The sequence below is a fragment of the Pinus tabuliformis genome, chromosome 6 (assembly GCF_031772625.1).
Source record: "Pinus tabuliformis cultivar Carrire ecotype Pingquan chromosome 6, CPIR1, whole genome shotgun sequence".
Lineage (NCBI taxonomy): Eukaryota > Viridiplantae > Streptophyta > Pinopsida > Pinales > Pinaceae > Pinus > Pinus tabuliformis.
Genome location: NC_142292.1, coordinates 424,226,025 through 424,252,087, shown reverse-complemented (window position 1 = coordinate 424,252,087; position 26,063 = coordinate 424,226,025). Strand labels below are relative to the sequence as shown.

General features: G+C 38.1%; 1 protein-coding gene across 1 annotated transcript; it reads left to right on the top strand.

Moving 5' to 3' along the window:
- The first annotated feature begins 2,276 nt into the window (after window positions 1–2,276).
- Window positions 2,277–3,440, top strand: LOC149259111 (F-box only protein 6-like). The gene has a single exon (XM_089452226.1). It carries the CDS (start codon window positions 2,277–2,279, stop codon window positions 3,438–3,440), a length of 1,164 nt encoding a protein of 387 aa, XP_089308352.1.
- Window positions 3,441–26,063: the final 22,623 nt, after the last annotated feature.

Here is a 26,063-nt window from a genome sequence, read left to right as displayed (position 1 = left end):
TATTTCTATCTATAGTTTGGATCATCAGCTCCCAATGCCTAACGTGTTAAAATTTAAGCTCATTGGCAGACCTATGTCTACCGCTTTTAAAATCAAACAAGAATCTGAACATCGACGTCGTGCTTTCTAGTGGCCGGACCCTAGGTGGTCACAATGTCATTGTGGGATTTTTCGTGAGTGTGGAATGATTTGTTGGGAAGTATGGCCGCAAAGTGTCTATAGAAATGTGTGTCCCAACTTTCTAGGGGTGGATCAGGTTTTCCAACAATGTGTTTGTCATTACTCCTACACTAGATATTAGTCAAAGCTTGTGCAGTTTGCCCTATGTTCAGGATACCAGGTCTGCAAAGCTTGTTTCTTTTCTAATTTTTGTCAAAATCTTCGCTGGAAGGTCGCTATGCTTCATGATCAGAGAGAGTGATGTCATCTCCTCCCTTGTAGCTCAAATCCATACTAGGACTGGAGTCCCTTTGGGAGTGATATGTCTCCTTTTCAAATGAAAATATTTAAATTTTTCACAAGTTCTTAAATAGTGTGGCATTAAAAAAAATTATATTGTTTTCCTCATTGTAGGGCTCAAATGGGGAGCCAGGGGAGGTGGCTCCTTCAGCTACTAAAACCATGTCTTTCAAGGATGTCCTTAAACTTAGCTCCAACTTTCTCTGCCTGTCAAGGATCTTTTAGGCTCACGCTTTGTAGTTGAACATTCATGGGACATGCTATGCCTTGAAGTGATAAATGATGATACCAATTTTAAGGTTGTGGAATTCCAAGAGAAGGTAATCATATGCCATTTCGGATTTTGGCCATTGTCATCTGCTCTTAGAGACTGGGTCTACTAGAACTGGTCCCAAAATTTGGAGATGGTATGTTGTTCAACATAATTTTTTGTGGTGGTCTTCAAACATCTCGAGGAAATGCAAAGAGACCTTGACCAAAGTTCATGGTTTTGGGGACGCGCTAGTCTCTCGATGAAGCAGTGGTTTTGAGGCTTTAATCCTCTCACAATGTCAGATATGTCTACTCTAGTTTTGGTAAGGTTGTCCAACTTTCCCATTCACTTTACCCATCTGAAGCTCTTAGAATAGATGAGTAACTTACTTGGGAAATTTATTAAAATAGATGAGGAAAGGTTATCTCAAGGAATTTTCATTGATGTCCGCAAATGTGTTGAAGTTGATTTTCATAAATGTTTTGCCCGATAAAATATAAATTCAGTGGAGAGGACATGCCTTTTCTCACCTCTTAGACTACGAAAACATAACTTTCCGATGTAGGAATTGCCAATAGGATGGTCCGCTTCAAAATATATGTCCTTTTTTGAAAGCAATTGTCTCCTCTCCATTACCTAAGAGTTTGAGTCATGGTTGGAGAGATCCTAAGGAAGGACCTAGATCTAAAGAATTGTCTAGTCAAAGAAAAGATAAGTCGCAACACGTAGATACAGTGTTAGGAATACCATTGCCCCCAAGGGCACCATCTCATTCCATAGTAGGGGTGAATCAACAAGGATAGAACAGGATAGTGATTCAACCATGGTTGTGGTTGCGATAAGCGGATAGCAAAAGAACTCATGAATAAGATCTTTTTGAGAGTGACAAAGAAATGACAAACAAGGATGATTCCATGGCATTAGAATTGTATAAAAGCAATGCGACCACTGATTCTTCTATAGCAAAGAAGAGTTGATGTAGAGGCTTGGTTTGATGGAGAAAAGGGAAGAAGGAAAAACCCTAGTGTTGTCCTGGGAATTAATTCAAAGGTTGCAAGATTTGTAGTTAATATTAGACGAACATTTTGTTCTAAAGTCTCTTAGATTTATGTAATAGGGTTTCTATAAAAATTTATATTTGGAATGGTGTATGGTAATGTAAACTTCACCCCAAAGTAAGTTGTATGAAAAACGATGTATTCATCGTTTTCAATTGGAATATAATTGTGATTAAAATAAAAAGGACTCAAAATAATACACTTACCTATCTTCTAAACATCATTTGTATATTTTAGTAACGCTTTTTCTTTTCTGAACTTTTTGTTTGCGGTGGTGTTTAGTAAATGGAAAATAGGTTATCGTTTCAGGGCATCGAATCGGCCGGATCTAGTAACGCTTTTTCTTTTCTGAACGTTTTGTTTGCCGTGGTGTTTAGTAAATTGAAAATAGGTTATCGTTTCAGGGCATCGAATCGGCGGGATCTCTAGGGTTCAACTAATGGCATTATAAATTGATAATATGTAAATGCCTTAGTTTATGAAAGTAGGATTATTAGAAGATAAAAATGGATGCTTTGAGTATTGGCGAACTTCCAAATGATTTGATTGAAGACATATTGGCATGGCTACCAACTGAATATCTCTGCAGATTTCGCAGCGTCTGTAACAAATGGAACACACTGTTTTTGTCAACCAGATTCATTACTACACAGTGGGGCGAGGCGCCTCCCAACAAACTTCCATTGTTGATGGTAGGTGTGATGCACTACTATTGGGAATGTTACACATACTCCTCCTTCACCCAGAGGTGGAATACCTCACCTTTATTTCTTCCTTTTATTGCTGGAAGTACATACCGGAATGCCGGGCTTTCTCCGGGTCCAATTCGGTGTCGTTTCAGGGGATCGGGGGCAGGCCTGTTCTTGATTGAAGACAAATTCAACCATTCCATCAATGTCTTCAATCCTCTCACAGGTAAGCGCTTCACACTTCCACCCATGGCATACGGAGAACATTATTGGAAGGGGCAGATGGGCATCGTGCAACAAGGGGAAGATGGATACAAAGTGGCAGTCGTGCGCATATGCACGTCGCTGGGGCGGAATGTTGTGGAAATCTACGATTCCACTCAGAATGCATGGAGGATTGCAACAGTGTTGGACCTGAATTTGGATTTATATTCTCATGTGAGTAAGAGCACTGGCATTGTTTTTCCCAGACTCGGCTTCTTCTATTGTTTAGTGGTATCAGACAATTTGAGAGGTATGCTAAGCTTCAACATGCGAGAAGGGACGTACAACTTTGTGCCACTGCCACAGCATTCACCAAATGTCTACAATAGCTTTGCTCACCTTGTTAACTGCGGGTCGCGGATTCTGTTGGTGGATGGAATGAAAATTGAACCGGAAATTGGAAGTGAAACTGAAGTTCAAGCTGTGGAGGTGGTTATATGGGAGTATCAAGAAGACGATGCGGCCACCAAGTGGAAAGAGATTGCGAGGATGCCTCCAACAGTTTTTGCGGCGAGCCGCCATGGACGTTTTGAGTGCGCTGCAATGGCGGATTGCATCTACTTCAAAATAACCGCACGGGGTGAAGTAGCAGTGTGCAACTTGACCCAAAATTTATGGAGTATGCTTCCATACTGCCCCTGTCCTACGGTAACGCTAGGAATTGTGGGTCCTCCTCTGGTTGCCTTTACACCAAGGCTCGACATGTTGAAATCATAGGTATGAAATTTGGATTTAGATTCGATACAATTTGAGATTATACAACTTTATTTTTCATATTACAAAATTACTTAACAATACACCTATGGCCATCTATGATTCTATTCCATCTCAATAAACTTTAGATTATACATTTTACAAATTCATTCAGATTCAATATATATTGATAAATATTTAAAAAAACCAGATTTGTTAAACTATAAAAAGACAATGCTGAATAACTTAATTATTATGATGTTACCTTTTAAAATGTTAAGTTTTCATTGTTTTTTTTTATAGGAAAGAACAAAAGGTATGTGGACTTCTTGTTTAATCATGATGTTATTTTTTTTTTCAGCCGATGAAAAAAAACAGAAACATGTCTTCATTACATTTGGAGATTGTTTTATATAAGCTTACATCTATTTCAGGCTTTTCCCAAGTTGAATTGTAAATATACATATACCAAAAAAAACTGACCACTGATATGTCAATAGGACATTACAATAAGACTGTCAAATATATGCTCACACTTCGAGCAAAAAAACATAACAAAACAGGGATAGATTAATGAATTATAGAGAGGGAGTCATCCATGATCACAACTTTCTCAATGCCAATCCAAGAGACACATTGAAGAGCACCCCATAAAGCAACCATCTCTGCCTTGTAATTGTCTCCAGGCCCAACAAACTAGACAAAACTATATAGAGAACAGGGTTCAATAAGAAGATATACATCAGAGCCACATTTTTCACATTATGATTGGAAGTTCAATTATAATGTTACTTATTATTGTACTAAAAATTAATATAGATCTATTCTAATTAGGCATCTTAGACAATTTTCTAAAGAGTTTAAATTAATTATGATCTTATTATATTTGGAAATTTAATTATAATGTTGTTTATTTTTTATTGAAAATAAGTATAAATCCATTTTAATTATGGTCTTAGCAAGTTCATGAAGAACAAATTAATTATGATGTTATTATTATTGTAAATTTAATTATAATGCTATTTATTATTGTAATAAAAACAAATATATATCTATCTTAACCACTCAAAAGGGTTGTGACATATTTGGAGTATTATGTAATGTTTAGTTCTCTTTACTTTTTTTCCAAATATAATTTTTATTTTTAATGTTATTAATAGCATATTTTATTTAAACTATTTTTTTGACTGTATATATGGATTCAACATCCTAGGGCACTTCTATTGTGCAGGGGTTACCTATGAAACTCGTGATTTTAATAAATTCTTGTCGAATGTTAGAGAACTTAGATTGGAAAAACCCACCGGAAAGTTTTTGAACTAATAACTGAGGAAAGGTAAGGAGTTGGCAGAAGATTGGAAATTGCGGAAGGGTGGCTAGAAGAAGTAGATACAACTGACCGAGGAAAGAGCAAGAGCAGTCGAGCATGGGAGAAGGAACTAGCAGTTTAGGTTCGCATGCAGGAAAAGGGAAGAAGAAGATAAAATGAAGAAATGAGAATGTAGAGGAGGTTGTTTTCATTAGGTTGTGTTGTGGTTCTTCTTAGAGATATTATTCTTCCTATGTTGCAGAGCTATGAGAACAACTTTGTGACTGTCTTTCTATAAGCTTGTATTCTGCCTATTAGAGTTTTGATGTTGAGAAATAGGTTGCAAGCCTAGTGTAATGTACTTACCTTTATATTAATGAAGAATAATGTTATGGGATCATAGCGTATTCAATATGTGTTATTCTGATTATTCAATTTTTTTATGTATGCACATGTTTAGGTAGCCTTTCTGTTACAACATGTATAGACTGTTGCGATATGATTGCTTTGAAAAATAATCTAATGTTCCTTGCTCTCTATCATTTGATATGGTTTTCCCCAATATTGGATTCCAACCCTCATCTAACTAATGTTGTGGCATGCCTCAAGTGAGACTCCTTACCCTTCTCGACTAAGGTGAAAATGGCAGCGTTGTGTTGGACTATAGCGGAGCCTTGTTGGCCCCTGTGCTTGAACCGAGGTTTAACCCTGTTGCTATTTCTACGCCAACAAATGTTTCCATTGTCGAGACCTGGAATTCAAAAATATGATTTGGAATATGGCATCGAGGATATTTAAGAAATAACTGTGAAACTGGTGGGATGAGTAAGTGGACAAGTTTGTTTCTCAGCAAGCTCAACTTTGCAGATGAATTTTTGCGAAATTGATGAATGAAATAATCTATTTGGAACTGGAAAGTGATAAGTACGAGATCTTCTAGTGTAAATTTCAAGAAGAACTTTACAACTGGTTACAAAGATTGTTGGTGAAAGGGCGGTCCAGTGGAAAAAACCCATCTGTCACAACTGGACTCAAGCAAATCTCACTGCACTACATTGTCTTGACATATATATGATGAGAGTAGTAGATTTATGGGCACCAACCATTCTAGAAGGATATATGATCGAATTTGTAGTAGAAAGCCATCAATCCTTTTCAAAGGATGAAGTTGTATTCCGATCAGGGTTGCGAGGGATCAAGGTCTTAATGGTGGAATAGGGCTTGTTGGTGTTCCAAAGCCTGAGCATGGAAGCGTAAACCCCTAGTACTGGGGGAAGGTCCTAAAGGGAGGGATGCTACCGAGCGGGGAACTATGAGGCTGTTAAGAGGATGGATGCAAATGACTCCTAGAGGGCCAACGATCTAAGAGCACAAAGGAGAACACGAACAGTAGAGGAATGGCAGGAGAGGGCCATACAGACGATTAAAAGACAACATAAGGGATTGCACCAAGCAAGAGTGGCGTTGAGAGACTTGAAAGGAAGAGAAAGGATGGAAGGAAGCTCAGTGGGAGGGGTAGAGATGGCCGCAACCACCACGGTTCTAGAAGGTGAAAGGGATCCACCCTCACCAGTGGAGATGGAGATGTTCGATGGAAATAGACACATAAGTTTAGAGGAAAGCCTAGAAGATGACATGCATTTTATTATACATAGACTGTTTGTTGAAGATGATGTGTCCAAAGGAATCAACGCTTTTCCTCCCTGAAGCTCAAGTAGTGTCTTCCCCAACCTTCCCCTGGTACTCTATTAACAATCTTGACATGTTCCTTCTAATTTGATCAAAACTATAAGAGTTCATATTGTGCATGTTAATTGCAAAGCTACTACTAGTTGAAAACTGTTGGGTGATTTAATTTTGAGTTAAATCTCTATCATTATTAATCTAATGCAAGAAACTTGAAATTAATTACAAAGAAAATAATGAAAGCAAATGAAAAGCAAGTGCACACATTCTCTCTCAATCACTTTCTCTCCCAAAGACCAACTCTACAAAAACCAACAATTCTAATATAAGATATGAAATGAAAAAGTAATTTAATCTAGTAGTCTATGAGATTACTAATATTATATTACTAGTGTGAGATTACTAGCGTGCCAATCCAATCCAAACATAAGGAAATTAAATTAATCTTAACAAAACAACATTAATGAAATAACATAAAAAACATATAATCAAAATAAAATAAAAGAAACTAAACTAAACTTGCATAAATGAAATAACATAAATATTTACAACAAAGGAAAGAGGTGCGCAAGCTGCAGTTGATGGGGGCCCTCCACTCCTCAGCAAACACACTAAATGATTACCAAAGCTTGGAGATCAAATAAGCAACATTTATTCCATAAAATGAAGTTGGAGAAAGTTCTAATGATATTACAATAATCAAACTCTCTTCCTCTCTATCCTCACTTTACAAATTACATTAATCATTTCTTCTCCATTATTCTCTATTCTATAATATCTCATATCTTGGATGGAACACCTTTGAATGAAGGATGCACTCCTATTTATACAAAAACTTATGATAACTAATCAATAAATGTAGATCCACAAATCTCTCCTAGATCCACAATTATCTCTTGTGGTTACAACCAATTACCTAAAAATATGAGATACAAATCCTCTCACACATCTTTAGGAGACACATATCAAAACATCCATGATTCTTCTCCTTTGAATGTGCTTAGTCAATGATCCAAAACTTCTACAAATATTCCACAAATCTTCATGAGTGGAAATTGAAATTCGAATTTCTAGTTGAGTGGCCAAATAAGACTCTTCTAGAATCTTCAAATAGGCCTACAACATTATAAAACTCATCCCACTTTTAGATATATATGAAAACATGCTAATTTCCTAATATTTAATCACAAATTATCTTAAAATACTTTAAATAAATGACTTGGAAAATAATAATGATAAACCCATATGACCATGCAATTGGTATTAATGTAGGTTATGGAGCTATGGAATATGGTAAAGAGCTACGAAATATGTTAAAATGATAGAAATGAGGGTGAAAGACGGTGACATTTTGGATGCCCAATAACAACACTTAGAAAATTGTAAGGATATATGGAATAGGGAAGGAGTTCCAAAGGAGTTGTGGGTGCATGGGTTCATACACACCTTGGGAACCTTTCCAAAAGCCTAATATGTAAAAGAGGAAATAAGGAGGAAAACAGGGAATTGGGATAGCTTGGTTGATCAGGTTGTCAGCAACGTTTCTTTATTAGACAACGATAGGAGGTTGACTGAGGCACTTCAAGATTGCAAGTAGATTCTTCTTAGAACATGTCAGTTAATGGACAGGCGCATAGTGTTGAAAAGTGTAACTAGGTTTGGTCTTCATAATAAAATGTAATTGTGATTTTTGTAAATGATGTAAAGAAGAAAATAAAATTATTATTATAAGGCTTTCTACATGGGCTTCATGAGCAAGAGATTTTATTTTCTGTTAGATGGCTCCCATTGAGAGCCATAACATTTGTCATAAATTCAAAGAATCAATGTCATGTATGAAGACCCCTTCTTGGGCATATAATGAATATATATGAGTTTATAAAAGTGTCCAGAAGCCCTCCAACGACAAGCACTAGTGCTCCTCTTCATGCTAGCTTTAAGATGAATTTTAAGATCATGTTGGCTCACCTAAATGAAGACACACCCATTCGGATGCACATGTCCACTTATTAAACAGGAAAAACTACTATATATACATGGCTAGGCTCTTTGTATTTTGACACATTTCATAAATTCAGTTCTCTCTAAATTCGGATGGGTAGTCACAGTGAATAGTTTAGATAACCCTCTGAAGTTTGGGTAGATAGTTACAGTGAAGAATTCAGATGTCACTACAGTCAAGGAAATTCAGATCTCTCTGAAATTTAGGTAACCAAAACACAGTGACAAGTTCATATATCCAATGGTTGACTATAGTGATGCATTTAGATCTTGGTAAAGAACAGTTTGGTGTCATGTCATCTAGACAACAATTCAGACAAGGATATATATAAGCACAGTTTATTGCTATAATGATACCACATGTTACACATAGAAACAATCTCTATACTTCCATGAAGAAAAGGGTCACAACTAGTATGAGATCTCAGTGCTTCTACTATGATAAGATCAATGTATACTTATAAGTATAAAAATTTCAGTTCAGTGATGAGGCTTTCGATGATACATAGAAGTAGTCTTAGTGCTAAGAAGGTCAAAAATGGAATAGGATGTACGAAGAAGAAAGGAGCGGAAGACATTCAAGAGAATTAGTGTCTTGGTCTTGGAGTGGCTAATAGGTCAAGGGTCTTGGTCTTGGTATTCGTCAATTAGAATCTCTATAAGAAGAATTTGTGTGAGTTTTCTTCTCAAAGTGTGAGAGGTTTTTGCCCTGGTTGATAGCCTACATTTTGTGTCTCTTATCTATTTATGGTCATGCATTGGTAGTTGTTTGATGAAGAAGAATACTAAAAATATAACTAGAAGAGGATCCTCATATAAAGAAGTAAAAATCACTCACAAACAATTACTAATCAAGATAAATGACCTAATTCATGATGCCCTAGATTTCTCAATATGGTATCATAGCTAAGATGTCAAAGTCAAGAAAAGGGCATGTAATCAAATAGACACTCAAGGATCGGGTTTCAAGGAAGGCATCAAAGCAAGTTGAAGGATATCAAAGTGAAGTCAATATCTACATAGAAATATCAAACCCTGGATCAAAGAAGAAATCTACATCAACAAAAGTCTTGGATCATCATTAAAAGAACACAAAGACCCTCATCAATTCAAAGAGATCTACAAGCAAGGTAGCTCAAAGTATAGACACCCAAGAAAAAAAAAAATCTAGGAATAAGATCACATCATCTTGGAAAAATTTGAAACCCTTCAGATCTGCACTAATTCACGACCGAAGAAGTCAAGGTATCTTTAAGACTAGAACACATTAAAATCATCTTCAAAAACTATAAGGAAAACTCCCTCTCATTAAAGCAAGGATTCCCTCCTTATCCTTGAAGAATATCATCCAAGGAAGCATCAAAACATACTCATCAATCACCATCAATAAAGGGGACTAGATCTAAAGGCGGTGTCATCATAAAAGGATCAATTTCCTTTTTATTGAAGAATAGATTTTCATTTGGAAGAAGATCATCCAAAATAGGCACGAATACATCTTCTTCAACCACCATCAAAGTGATCAAGTTGAAGATTTCATCTTCACTTGTCAAGTAAGTATCTTTCATTCTATAATCTAATATAGTAAAACAACTTTGTTTCACAAGGAGATCTATAAGTTGGTTGGGTAATCAAACTTCCTTGCATGAAAAGGGAGCATAAACATAGTCCTCGAAGAAAGTGAAGTCATTTCAATGGAAAAGTCTCCTAACCATCGTAAGGTCAAGAATTATCTGAATACATGGAAAAGGGATCTAAGGGATCAAGGGATTCTTATGAAATCAGACAAAGGTCCCATCATCCCTATATAGTAGGATTGGAGACATCAAAGAGATATATGATAAGTTGGTAGAACTATTATCTGAAGATGAGATAAGAAAGGTCATATCACTTAGATCTTATCTACATAAATTGAATGATAAAGGGTTATCTTCATAATATCTCAACTGCAAAATCTGGGAGAGATAATCATCATTGTTCTAAATACACTAACTGACTAACAAGGTAACAAATGTCTATGAGGATAAGAAAGGCCATCCCATTCAACAACATGTGGTCTCTATGTAAGATAGGAGAAGAGAAGTTTAGGGAAAAAGGTATTCAGACATTTACCGAAAGGAAAGAAGAACATAGTTAAGAATCAATGCTTTGAACATTATAAGAAAGATTGTCCTAAGCTTAAGAAGGGCAATAACAAGGAAGATATAAAATAATTCCATTTAAGCGAAGAAGTGGAGGAAGCTGAAAGAAGGAATTCCAAGGAAGAGGAAAATCATTAGAAGTAAGAGCTCGTGACATCACCATAGGAAACATGAAGGATGTCTGATAGTCAACTATGAAGGATATAGTTCTTGGGAACCTCATTGGAAACTTAAGGAAAGGAAGAAGTCATCCAAGACAAGGCTCATCATACATCAAAAGGTAACATCTGATGGATAAGGATATGCAAGATCCTCAAGGCTCATTGATGGAATCTTCAGAAGGTTCACCAATCTATAGTGTAAGCGAGTGTTTCATTAGGAACTCCAACTTCTAGAATTCATGGGATGATGATATCATGACATAAGAGATGAATCATACCAAGGGGTTAAAGCTCTCTTCAATCAAGGAAGCTATTGAAAGAATCCTAGATGACCTAAAGGTAAATGAGGTATGTATGCTTGTATTCAATATTATAATTCATGTTGTATGGTTGCAGGTCACATGAATCACTACTCTGTCTTGAGAAGCATGATCAAAGGAAAGGAATCTCCCCCTATGAAAGGTTTCCATAAGGCATGGATCACACTAGATGAAATTAACATAATATGTCCTCATATGAAGTATGAGGTGGTTGAATACAATTGAGTAACTCTGAATGGAAGCCCCTAGAAATGAAATGTGTGAAGAAAGGAAGGAAGAGATCATGAGATATGTAACCTGGTAATGGAAATAAACATCTGAAAGACCAAGAATATTTGACTAATAAATCTTCTAGAAAGATATGAAGACTTTGATGGAAGTCTAAAAAGATGGAGACCCTTGACAATGGATATCTTTGGGAGATAAGTCAACATGTACGTAGGATGTTGATGCAAATTGGAAGATGTCATGACGAAAGGCCATCACAAAGATAATTTTGATTTAAGTGTTCATTTCTTATTTATGAACTAGTATCTGGATGGGCTTATGTAGGGCCACCAAAGAGAAGAACTATGGATATATTCCAAGATAACCATGTAGAATGATGCAATATCCTTCTAAAGAAGAAAACATGATGAAGGTAGCATAACATGAAGCAATGAAAGATGTGGAATGATAGATCACTTTCTAATGAGAGGAATGGTGGCACGAATGACTCATGGATGAAAGTGATGGATGGTATGTTCCCTATGAAGAAGTCCCAAAAGATGAAGACTCCATGACAAAGAAATTCATGACATCGAAGGAAGGAGTTGTTCAAGTAGTTGGTTGTCCCATCATCTCCACCTAAGGAGCTGCTATAGATCCCTAATTAAGAGGGAGCATGGAAACAAGTTTCTTACTTGGAAGAAACTTGGAAATTTGTAAGCCAAGAGGGATATTAGGTACATTCCTTCTATAGGAATGAGTATATTCCTTTATTGGAATAGATATATCCTCCCTAATTGAGAAGGAGAGATAGACAAATTATTCTTGTCTTCACTTGGGAAGACAAAATAGAGGATTGGGTAATCATTTGGCATCCGATACTCTTTGAGGATGAGATAGGGAATCCAATATAATAGGAGTCGTGGAGGAACGATATTATTTGAGGGTTGGGGAGTCCAATATAAGAATAGTCCTCATAGAACACACCCTAAGAACTCGAGTGGGGTATGTTCTGAGAGAGACAATGATGAGAGTGTCTATAAATCATTGGTCTCGCCAACATTGAGCTCAGAACTTGTGGAGAGATAGAGTTGTTAGTTAAGGAATTGCTATATAACAACGTTGGTTGATATGTTGCTAAACAAATGGGTACCATTATCAATACCTCCCTAGTTAAGAGGGAGTGTTGATAAGTGTAACTAGGTTCGGTCTTCATAATGACATGTAATTGTGATTTTGTAAATGATGTAAAGAAGAAAATAAATTTATTATTGTAATGCTTTCTACATGGGTTTCATGAGCAAGAGATTTTATTTTCTGTTAGATGGCTCCCATTGACAGCCTTAGGATTTGTCATCAAGTCAAAGAGTCAATGTTATGTATGAAGACCCCTTCTTGGGCATATAGCAAATGTATATGTTTATAAAAGTGTCAAGAAGCCCTCGAAGGACAAGCACTAGTCCTCCTCTTCATGTCAGCTTTAAGATGAAGTATAAGATAATGTCGGCTCACCTAAATGAAGATACACCCATTCCGATGCACATGGAAGCTTATTATATAGGATGAACTACTATATATACGTGGCTAGTCTCTTCGCATTTTGACACAGTTTAGAAATTCAGATCTCTTTTTGAATTAAGATAGGAAGTCACCGTGAACATTTCAGATAACTCTCTGAAGTTCAGGTAGATAGTCACAGTGAATAATTCATATCCCTCTGAAATTCGGGTAACCAAAGCATAGTGACAAGTTAGGAAATCCAATGGTTGACTACAATGATGCATTTAAATATTGGTAAAGAATAGTTCAGTGTCATGTCAGCTAGACAACAGTTCAAACATGGATATATATAAGCATAGTTCAGCGCTATAATGATATCACATGTTACACAGTGAAACAGTATTTATAGTGCCATGAAGAAAAGGGTCACAGCTAGTATGAGATCTCGATGCTTCTACTATGATAAGATCAAGGTAGAGTTGTAATGATAAATATATCAGTACAATGATGAGGCTTTAGATGATATAGAGAAGTAGTCTCAGTGGTAATAAGTTCAAAATAAGAAGAGGAGTTATGAAGAAGAAAGGAGCTGAAGATAGTCAAGAGAACTAGTGCCTTGGTCTTCGAGTGGTTAGTAGGTCAAGGGTCTTGGTCTTGGTATTCATCAATTGGAATCTCTATAAGAAGAATTTGTGTGGGTTTTCCTATCAAAGAGTGAGGGATTTTGGCCCTAGATGATAGCCTACATTCTATGTTTCTTATCTATTTATGTTCATGCATTGGTCGTTGTTTGATGAAAAAGAACACTAATAATCTAAGTAGAAGAAGATCCTAATATAAAAATTAAAAATCTCTCACAAACAATTACTAATAAAGAAAAATCACCTAATTCATGATGCCCTAGATTTATCAACACTAGAGGACCTTAGAGCATCTCTATAAGGCAGGGTATCTTGAAGTAATGGCCTATTGAAAGGTGGAAAAAGAGCCAAATGAGGATGATCTGGAGGAGTTACGACATTTTTCATTCCAAGAAACTGAAGGGGAAAGGGACATCAAGGATGGACCTATAACTGATGCACCACACTTACTCCCATTGAAGTTACAGAAGCATAACATCGAGATGAATGATAAACCAAAGTTAGCCTCAATTGGAGATTATTGGGATGAACAAACTATAAAAGAGATTTTCGACCTCCTAAGAGAATATAAAGACGTGTTTCCTTCGTTAGTAGCAGAATTGAAAGGGATCAAGGGATACTTAGGGAAGATGAAAATCATATTAAAACTCGATGCAAAGCCAGTAAAGCACCGACCTTACAGACTGAACTCAAGATTCCAGGAGAAAGTGAAGAAAGAGATAGACAAGATGCTAGAAGAAGGGCTTATATTTCTGGTGGACGAGGGAGAATGGGTGAGTTCGATTGTAATAAGAAACAAGAAATATGTTATAAGGATAAGGGTCTGCTTGGACTGCCGTAACTTGAAAAATGTTTGTGTGCATAACCCTTTTCCTACACCATTTAGTGATGAGGTTTTAGATAATGTAGTGGGGAATGAAGCCTACTCCTTTACAGATGGATTTTTGGGCTATCACCAAGTCAGAATCGCCGAGGAGGATAAGAATAAAACTACCTTCACTACAGAATGGGGATCCTACACCTATCATGTTATGGCATTTGGTCTCAAGAATGCACTTGTAGTGTTCTAGAGAATTGTAATTGTAGCCTTTAGAGATTATATTCACAGGTTCTTAGAGGTTTACATGGATGACTGGATGGTCTATAGTCTGTTGAAAAACAATTACAGACTGTTAAGGCTAATGTTCCATCAATGTATACAACTACAAATATTGTTGAAATTGAAGAAATGCACATTTGTAGTACCATTTGGCACACTTTTGGGCCACATAGTGTGTAAAGAAGGGGTATGCATAGATCTTGTGAAGGTTGCGGTGATAGTGAATATGGACCCACCCACAAATGTCAAAAAACTCAGATCCATTTTGGGACATACCAAATATTGTAGGATATTTCTCTGCAACTATGCCTTGATTACTGGTCTACTGAGAAACTGTTGAGGAAGGCTAAACAATTTATGTGGTTAGAGGAGTGTCAAGCTGCACTCAACATACTACAAGAAAAGCTAGTAAGTGCACCAATTCTAGTCTACCCCAACTGGAACAAACAGTTCCATGTCCACATTGATGCATCAAACATCACTTTAGGGGATGTTTTGGTTCAGCCGGGAGAAAAGATCCTCGACCACCCAATTTACTTTTCTAATAGAAAATTATCCACAACAAAAAAGAACTCTACCATGACGGAGCGGGAGGAACTAGTGATGGTTTATTCACTCCAAAAATTTAGACACATTTTTTGGGGGACCTATTTAAGTTTTTATTGACCATTCTTCTTTGAAATACTTGGTGAACAAGCCTGTGCTTGAAGGAAGAATTTGCAGGTGGTTGTTGTTATTCCAGGATTTTTAAGTAATCATTAAGCCTGGCTGATTGAATGCAAAACCTGATCACCTCTCACAACTAGAATCATTATAAAGTGGAGGATCCCTGAATGATCAACTACCAGACGCAGATCTATTTCAAATTGAAGGAGTACCAAATTACCTATAAGATATTTCATCTTTCTTAGCTACAGGAAAATTTTCAAACAAATATAGAGCTACACAAAGGAGACATATGGTTGTCCGAGTGACCGATTATTAATTAATTGTGGGGAAAATGTATAAAGTGGGCCTTGATCACATGTTACACATGTGTCCTTTACCTTGAGAGACACGATGTGTTATGGTAATGTCATTTAGGAGTCATAGGTGGCCATGTTGGGGAAAACTCTACCACAAGGAAAGTGTTGCAGTCAAGGCTATGGTAACCGATGATTTTCAAAGACATGAAAGAATATGCCAGAGGATGCGATGTTTGCGAAAGTGTTGGAAGGCCATCACACTGAGATGAAATTCCATTGCAACCGGTACATGCACTGCAGATATTTGAGAAATGGGCAGTCGAATTCATAGGGTCTATCAATCCGTCGACGCATCACTCTCATGCTAGGTATATAATCACCGCAATAGATTAGCTCACCAGATGGGCCGAGGTAACACCTGTAAAGGACTGTACTATGGATATTACCCCCAGGTTGATATTTGAGAATATCATATGCAGATTTGGGTTCCCTAGGAGTCTCACTAGTGATTAGGGGACCCACTTCATAAATGAGACATTTGCTTCCCTGCTTCAAAATTTCATGATACAACACCACAAAAGCATCACGTAACATCTGCAGACCAATGGTACTATAGAGGCATTCAACAAGATATTAGAAAATGGTTTGACTAAGATATGCTTGACCAATTAGGATGATTAGGACGAGAGGGTGCCAACAACCCTATGGGCATATTGCACAGTTACTGTTAAGAAACTACACAAGCGTACACCTTTCCAGCTTGTGTATGGATGAGAATTTGTGGTGCCGGCTGAATTCGCTATCTCAATTCTTTTCATTGCCTAAGCCACTCATATGACATAGGAAGAATCAATTCAGAAGCGGCTAGATGAACTCTCGGAGCTCGATGAGGCAATATTTATGGAAGATTTCCACCAAATGGTCAAGAAGCAAAGGAAGAAGGCATGGCATGACCAACATATCAAGAGGAAATCATTCACAGTCAGCGAGCATGTTCTGTTATATGACAACAAGTTCTTGAAGTTTCCTGAAAAGATACAAATGTACTGGTCAGGACCATTTATTGTTAAGGAAGTAAGGGAGTCTGGAGCAGTTAAGATCACACAACTTGACGGGTTATTTCCACCAGGTTGGGTGAATGGTGCACACCTGAAACCCTTCCATAAATCAAACAATGTTACTCAGAATTAATGGGATCTCTAAAAGGAGACCATAGGTAGGAGTAGGTAAGAGTTAGTAGGAGTCATTTAGTTGTGTCATCACTAGTCGTGTCCGTCATTTTTTTCCTTTGATCAGTCAGTCCCTTACGTTTCCAAATAAACCTTCTACCAAGTCAGTCCCAGTTGTAGATGTTCTTCCACCACACCACAATTAGCTATTGTCAAGGGGAGTCACAAGTGTTAAGCCTCCTATTGTAGTGGCTACAACCACCCTCCAAAACTTTTCCTTAGTTTGTTTTGGAGCGTCCCTACCAACCTTACATAAAAATTTGTCTTGCTTCGTCAAGTACTCAAGCTTCAGCATTTTCCTTGCACAAAGGCAGCCTGTCGATCAGAGTCGATCCATTCCCCTCACAGGATGCTTACCTGGACTTGGTCTAGCTGCAGGCTGAGCAACTTCCCCTTGAAAATTGTTTATTCCTGGAGGGAAACCAGGCTTTCCCTCCAGGAATTGTGTAATCCTCTCTGGCAGCCTATTGGTCTCCAGGATTGCACAATCCTGCCAGCTAACCCTCCCAGCAAGATTTGCGCAATTTTTCCCATTAACAGGCTGTTCAACCTAGGATTTGTGCAAATCTGGGCAGCAGTCAGTTGTTGGGACCAGAAATTGTGAAATCCCCTTGGGCAGCCAACTTAGCTTACAGTCAAGAATGCACATTTTTCCCAAGCAATTGAGCACTGGCATGCATGGACAGTTCGGTTGACTAGTTCCACCCAAGACTGAGGAAACTTGACTTGCATGCATGCATGACTTGATCTTCTCGAAATAAAAATAGGTAACATGCAAAAGGTATCCCATGATTCAGGGAGCTATTTTTAGTAGCCGGGGGTTACATGCAAAGTTGTTTTAGAAGTTTCCCTGCAAGTGTCACTTTTTCCTAGATTTGTGGCATGTGTGTCTTGAGACCAAACTTATTTATTTGACAAATCAGAGCTCATTAATTCACATCAATATTGGAGCTCTGACATCCCACAGTACATCCAAGACTCTTCAACACATCCGACTCATCTATTCATGGGTAAGTGGACTCAAATTGTCTTTTTTAGCATTTATGTCGCTTTTTGTGTATTCACTTGTGTGAGTGTTGTTTTCTTGATTTCTTTGAACGCCTTCTGCCTTTTACATATATTCTAGCTTGTCCTAGCTTTGTTTCAATTTTCATTTCTATCTCACTGTTGTCACGTGCATGAAACTGTTTTGCACAGATGTTCGCCCAACCGATGAACGGCCTCACCCACATGCATGTTGATATGTTTTCTCAATATTCCATTCATGTTTTGCATGCACTGTTTATCACTTCTGTTATCACTTAGTGTTGCCATGCATTTCATCAACTTACTTGCTTTCAGTTTCTCATCGGCGAGTCGGGCCAACCTTGGCCTGTCCTCTGCTTTCACCAAGGCTGCATTGCGCAATCCGGAGAAGGAAGGCTCACCTTCCTCTCTACATTTGTGCATTATGTCCCAACATTGACCTCCTAGACTGAATTATGCATTTTTTGAGGTCAGTGGCTACTTGAACCAAAAATTTATGCAAATCTCCCCCTACGCCAGTAGTCTTTCCCAGCTGGAATCACTCATTGTGAAATCCTAGTAGCCAACTACCCAACTGGATTACACATTTTGTAGATCCAGCAGCTGGTCCAGTCTCCCAGTCAACCTAGACTTCCTTTTGCATAGTTTTGGTAGCCAATCACTCAGCCTCCCGGTGAAATTTGTGCAATCTTTCTCATCAGTTCCCAGGTATGTGTTGTGACCTTCCCCGGATTTGCTTTATTTTCACTAACATATTTCTTGCCATGCATGCTACTTGTTTCCAGATCTTTCAGGTGTTCATCTATCTCAATGGCTTCCAAGAGAACATGATACCAGGACACTAATGGTGTTGTAATTGGAACAACAGTTGAATAGGTGTCCTCTAGCATGCCAATCTACAAAGATACGAAGATGAATCTAGACAAGGACATCAAACTAAAGTGGCAAGAGGTGAATGAAAAATTTGCATGTACTTTTGGGGAAGTCCTTGAAGACCATCAGGTGTACATGAACATTCATAAGTTCGGCCTGTACCGGATTGCATGTAGATACTCCGTGTTCCCATGTGCAGATATGATTCACTGTATCGTCTCTCACACTGACCTTGAGACGATGACCTTGAGCAGTGTTAGTGGGATGAATATTGCAACCTTCTAGGCACGATATTATGATGAGATGTATCAGGTGGATGAGCCCATGACTGTCATGACCCCTCCATTCAACTTGCCCAATAGTAGAGGCCACTCTAGAGATATTATGAAGGATTGGGTAAAGGAGCCAGCTCGTTTCAAGATGACCCCTAATCGGATCTATAAGATGAAGATATTGAGGAAGGAATACTAATACTTGGTCATATTTTCATGTTAACTGAGTGCCCAAGCAAGCATTGAGACCTTCCCTCAAAGTTGGGTGGTCGTGCTAGACCACCTAGCTAGAGAAGGAAGACCATGCAACTGGTCCGACATACGAGCTCATCAGCTAAAGGAGAAAGTCACGATGGCCCGACAGTTGCTCGAAAGCATGCATGCAAAGATTTATATTTCCATCTACATTCTAGATGTAGTCTGTGCCCGACATGAGTTCTCAGGCTTAGAGTGGGCATGGTCACCAGGAGAGACTGTTGTGAGCACATATTTCAAGCTATTCTCCGAGTGCAACTTTAGAGGAGTGATTAAACAACTATCTGACCATCTTATCACCCCAATGTATAGGTTGATATTCGAACAGGATCCACCCTGCATGTCAGAAGAAGTGATGAAGGCATTGTTAGGCATTGCAGATTGGTATGCCTCACCAGACGACACATTCATCCGAGTGTTCAGTGCGAAGAAGCCTCCACATGTTCTGCCGAAGTTTGCATTGGATGTGCTTGTCATGCAGGAAGTAGCGTATCATATCTCAGCAGGATTAACAGCTAGGCTCCAGCAGAAGAAGAAGGAATCTTCTGTTGCGAATTGGGTTGTACGAGATCCAAAGTGTCAAGAAAGCAGATGTTGAAGCTGAACAAATGAGGAAGTACCTGTTCAACCTTCGAAGCTTCAACTCGTATGACCCACATTGCATTGTGAAGGATCATTGCATGAGAGTTCCGTTCAATTGGATCCATGGGGCATTTCATTGGGCCGAGGAAGACTCATGGAGGCATTGTTACCATCATTCTACACCCAATGAACATGTCTATTTCACCGTAGAATGGTTAGCAGGGAAGCATGAAGCAGCACCATGGAGAACACCAGCAATAGCAGCAATAGTAGCAACATCAGAGGCAGCAGAGCCAAGCATACCTATGCACGATAGGGAAGAGAAAGATTGTTGACCGCATGGCGAGGAACAAAGCTGCAAGTTTCAAGCAGATCCACTTGTAGAACAAGTAGATATGGCTATTCAACAGAAGAGGTAGCAACACGACAAGCAAAGCGTGCGAAGGTAGAAGGATCAGAAGAGAATGGAAGAAGCAGAGAAGGAGTTTCATGAGCCGAGGGAGCAACTCAAGAGTTGCGCCCGCATGAGAAGGAAGCGCAACAACAACAAATTCTGCAGGGGGTGCATCACATGCAGACAGACGAATCAACACCCATGCAAGTAGTTGATTCTTATGAACAGGATTTTGAACAGTTGGATGCAGACATGGAGTAGCCGAATTTGGGATAGGATACCGACCTATATCATCCTATGTGAAGGGATAGGATGATCGCCTTTGTAGACTCATACAACATTTTATATCTTTTTGTACTATCATTTTTGCCGATCATAAGGTGTTTTTCAACCTATGATCGAAGACGATGTATATTTGACACACTTCTATGCTATGATATATCACTATTACTGGCTATCTTGTATAACATGTTTATGGCATGTTTTTAAATTTACTATCTTGATTATTGCAAATGTCTATTTAACATTCGAGAAACAACTGCATCTGCTAATGTATTTAAATATCTTGGAATATGTTGATATTCAATGTAGTCAAATTCACATTCCAAGAGACAACTCTAAAAAATAATCTTAATAACACTGTATTTCTAATGGCATAAACCCTGTTAAGCTGTAATACAACGAGTTCAGAATCTAACCTAACAATCAAACTTCGAATCCCAAATGAGATGGATTTAGATAATAACTCAATCACTGTACTATATTCTGCAATGTTATTTGTTGTTTGACCCAGGCTTACCCCATGCATAGATACTAACTCGTCAGAGGGTGAATAGATAACCCAAGCTGCGGAAGAAATGTTCCATGTACTACGACAAGCACCATCAGCGAAACCAATGTATGTTTGAAGAGACGTCGACATCTGCAATATCAAGAGTAAAATCAAGATAAGCAGGAATAATGATAAAGAAACTCTCTAAACTAGGCACACTTTCTAATCTAAAACACACCAACTAGAAAGAAACTATTATATCAAAAAATCTCCACACCAAACTTTAAGCATAATATCTTTTCATGTAAAGCCCATTTCTGTGTTTACCCAAAGAGACACTGTCAAAATCTACCAATTCATAGGCCCCTTTTGCCAACTTTCACTTGACAACATAAGTACCATGCCACATAGGTACAAATTTTCTAGCCCCTAGCTTATCATTTGCTTGATCGTATAGTAAAACTAGGTCTCCTTCTGAAAAATTATGAGGTGTAACATTTCGGTCGTACTGAGCTTTTATTCATTTTGCATGAGTCTCGATTACTAATGCAGCATCACGTCGATTCTCATCTAGCTGAGCTAAGTACAAAAAACGTTTCTCCTCTTCAGAAGTGGCTGGGAGTAATTCTATGGCTATTTGCAATGACGGAATTTTGCATTCAATTGGTAACACTGCTTCCAGCCCATAAACTAGTTGAAAAGGAGTGAAACCAGTTGATTTTTTTACTAAGGTTCGATATGCCCAAAGCTTGAAAATAACATGTTATGCCAATTCGACCGATGAATACCAATGATTTGTTGGATCATAGTGACTAGAAATTTATTGATTGCTTCAACCAGACCATTAGCCTGTGGGTAATATGGAGTAGAACTATCATGACATAGGCCAAGTTGATCTGTTACTTCAGTCATCATGATGTTTCGAAAATGACTTCCATGATCAGTAATAATAGCTTGAGGAACACCAAATCTAGCAATTATATGATTGAAAACGAAAATTGAAGCAGTTTTTCCGTCTGCCGAAAATGTAGGCATCGCCTCAGCCCACTTGGTAAAATAATCTACCGCAAGGATGATATACGCATGCCCCCCGACCGAGTGAGGGTTACATGTAATAAAGTCGATACCCCACTTTGCGAAAGCACTGACGACAATTATAAGGTGGAGAGGAGCAGGTGGAGCATGCATCTTACGATCAAAAATTTGGCAATTGTGGCATTTCCAGACTGCATTGGTACAATCTTTAAATAAGGATGGCCAGAAATAACCAGCGCGCAATATCTTTTGGGCTGTGGCATACCCAGACATATGACCGCCACATGCTCCAGAGTGACAGTCATTTAGAACCTTTTCAACTTCTTCATGAGTTATACAATGTCAGAAAATAGAATCCGCCCCACGACAATAGAGTGTATGTCCAATAATATTGTACTGTTGGGATTGGAAACGTATTTTCCTTTGCTGATATCGTGAGATTTCAGGCCGAAAAGATTGGGTTTGGATATAGAAAATTATATCTCCATACCATGGATCAAGAGTACTGATAAGAAACAAGGATTCATCCGTAATGGGTTCTTCCACCACAGTTTCAGTATCAGCACGCGGGAAATCACACATCAGTTCCGAAAAACCAAAGATTTCTTTGCCTTGGATTTTTCAAATTCCAAGTCAAATTCTTGCAGGATAACTATCCATTTGGAATATTTTCCCCCTAGCAATGTTTTGGTCAAAATATACGTCATAGGGTTACAGTCATAAATTACCGTGGTTTTGCATAATAAGATGTAGTGATGAAATCTTTGGACAGCTTGAACAGCTGCCAAGGCCAATTTCTCCACATGCAAATATTTAAGCTCAGTTGGATTCAAAGTTTGACTAAGATAGTAAATCACATGTTCATTGTCGAATTCATCTTCCTGAACTAAAACCATCCCAATGGTGGAATGAGAAGTGGCGAGGTACAAAAAGTAATCTTGGTTGTAGTTGGGAGGATGCAATAACGGTGCATGGGTCAACGCATGTTTAAGTGCATCAAAAGATTTGTTAGCTATCTCATCCCAAAAGAATGGAGTATTCTCTTTCAGCAACCTGGTAAAACCTTTCGTTATCTTGGTGTAGTTAGGAATGAAACGATGTAAAAAGTTTTCTTTCCCTTGCAAACTTTGGAGTTGGCAAAGAGTTGAAGGCGGAGGTAATTTGAAAATAGCTTCAACCTTCGAGGGATCGACACAAATGCCAGATTTTGAGACAACAAATCCCAATAAATGACCCGTTTCTATACAAAAAACACATTTGTGTGGGTTCAGCCTAATTCGATAATGCCTACATCTCATAAAGATTTCTCGTAAATGAGTGAGATGATCAGCTCTATGTAGTGAATGAACAGGTAAATCATCAAGATAAGGCTGCACAATGTGCTTGATGTCATGAAATGCATAAGACATAGCCCTTTGAAAAGTTGCTCCGGCGTTCTTCAATCCAAAAGGAAATTTGCAATAAGCAAATGTCCCCCATGGACAAATGAAAGTCGTTTTAGGTTGATCAGCAGGGAGTATGTTGATTTGATTGTAACCGGAAAAGCCATCCATAAAGGAGAACATTTCACTGCCGGCACAATCATCAATAATTTGATCGATATAGGGGGTTGGATAATTGTCTTTAGGACAAGCTCGATTAATATCCCTATAATCGATACATATTCTTATCGTTCCTTGCTTTTTGTTAAGAGGAACAATGTTCAATACCCAATCCGTTAAGGGAATTAGATAAATAAAACCTGCTCGAAGTAATTTCTCAACTTCAGCTTTAATAGCAGCAACTTTTCTTGGATGTATTTGACGCAAACGTTGCCAGACAGGTTTAGCATCTGGGTAAGTTTTAATTTCATGGACAACAATTGATGGATCGATTCCTGGCATTTCTTCATATGACCAGGCAAACACGTCGCAGAATTCTTGAAATAGGGCTTTATAAGTTTGGATTTCCTCATCCGTACAGGAAGCACCTATATGAATGTTTTCAATAATTCCGGGTATCACTGAAATGTCAATTGGAACCGTTCGAGAAATATTTCCCAAATTCAACTCAGAATCAATATGTTGCAATGGAGTATGTGGTTCTTTGACATAATCAGCGGTAAAAATAGATGAGAAATCATTTTCAAAATGATCAAGTTTAGGTAAAAATGAAGATCAATGATGAAGATCTTCCCATGGTAAATCATCAACAGACAAAAGTTCACAAATCTTCTCATTAGTATGAACAGGATCAGAAAGAGTTGTTGAATCTGAGGTTGAGATTGAAAATGATTCCCCATGGACCACATTCATTGGATCAGATTTGGTTGAACAAGAGTCAGAAAACGACTATATAGCCTGATATGCAACTTCAAAGGGGCTCAAAGGCATTGCATCACCAAATGAGTCCACCTCAGAATCGGAAGGTACGATCCAAGGATCATCAAAAGCAATAGTGTTCGATGAAATCATATGAATAGTTGCAAAAGAAGGCGATACGTAAGGAGGAGGAAATGAAAAAGTTCCTAGTAAACCATAATCTTTAATCAAACCTACCCCAACATCCTTGTAAGGGATAGCTGTTTTACCGACATGTTGAATACTATCAAAAGAGGTTGGGTTGGATGAAAAATACGGTAACTGGTCTATTATAATGATCTTTCCATTATGAGGAAACTTGATAAGTCGAAAGACCGATGAAACAACAACAGTCGTAGCGTAAGACCAACTGCGACCCAAAAGAAGGTTGTAATCTAGAGGGGCATCAACCACTTCCACATCTAGATTTACGGTTTTGCCTTCAACCCCTATAGGTAAATCCTGCAAAATGTCAAAAGGATGAAATCTTTGGCCATCAAAAGCCTTTAAAATCGTCGGGGATTGATTAAATGTAGGAGAACCAAGTGATCTCCAACATTGGATCAACATAATACAGGTAGAAGCTCCCTCATCAATCACAGTCCGAAAGCAAGGTCTATTTTTTACTAACACTGGGATCTAGAAAGCCATTTGATGAGGTAGGCGAGGTGTACTATTCTCTAAATTGAATATTATAAGGTTGGAATCCTAAATATCAACAGCTCCTATAGCAAACAATAGCAATTTACGCTGTGCTGGGCATGATTGCAGCACCTCCAAAGCCGACATTGCTGAAGGGGAAATAGCTAAATCTTCAACAATGTTATAGTTCTGAGCAGCTCTCGCATGTGGATTGAAATTTGACTTCCGAAGTATACCTTTAGCAGGCAGTTTGATTACTAAGTTGTGGGTTAGGTTTCTTGATTTGTAGTGGATCAGAACTAGGAGTTGAGGTTGATGGGTTTGAATTAGAAGATTCTGCTTCTTTACCACCAACAGGATTCTTACTACCATAATCTTGCGATTGTGTCGCAATCCTGACATGGGACATCATCATAATGGGTTCTTCTCAGGCATTTGAGGAAGAACCTATCACCTTACTATCTTGATTAGGAAAAGGATCCTTCAAGACAACAGGCGTTTGAGAACCTTTGACGATTTTTGAAACCTTAGCTCGATGTGGGCAATCTCTTGTAAAATGCTCCTCGTCACAAATGAGACAAGGATAGCGAGGTTTACGTTTCTCGTCAGTAGGTTCATTTTTATCTGGTTTCTCTTTTGAATTTTGTTTATTTTTCTTCTTCCACTTCTTTTTACATTCGGATTTTGATTTGGCTGTAGATGCTTCTACGACATGGATATCGGAAGGAATTTTAGCGGAAGAATCTCCTGTCGGGGAATTTGGTAAAGTTATAATAGGAGAAGAATTCTTTGAAGATTTCTTCTTGCTTGTGGTACTAACTGAACCAATCATACCATCAGCGGTATGAGACCCTGAAGGAGTTGCAGTTATTTGATTTTGTTTCGGAAGGTTGGGGATTTTTTCGTGTAAAGTACCCGACTGCGTATAAACGAGGTCAAGGTACTGAGCTTGAGAATTACTTGTTCTTTAGTAACAACTCCTGCCTTAGCTACATCCTCAGTGATTTTAGGTAGTAATGATTTAACAAACCATTCTGTCAAAATTTGATACGGAATAAAAACTTTCACTAAATGTCGTCGACGTCGCCATTCATGAATATGATCTGAAATATATGTGGACGTTGACTGTTTTAATGAAGTCAATAATTCTGTGTCATTGTCATATCTGACAGACAACCGAAAATGAGTTAATAAAGAG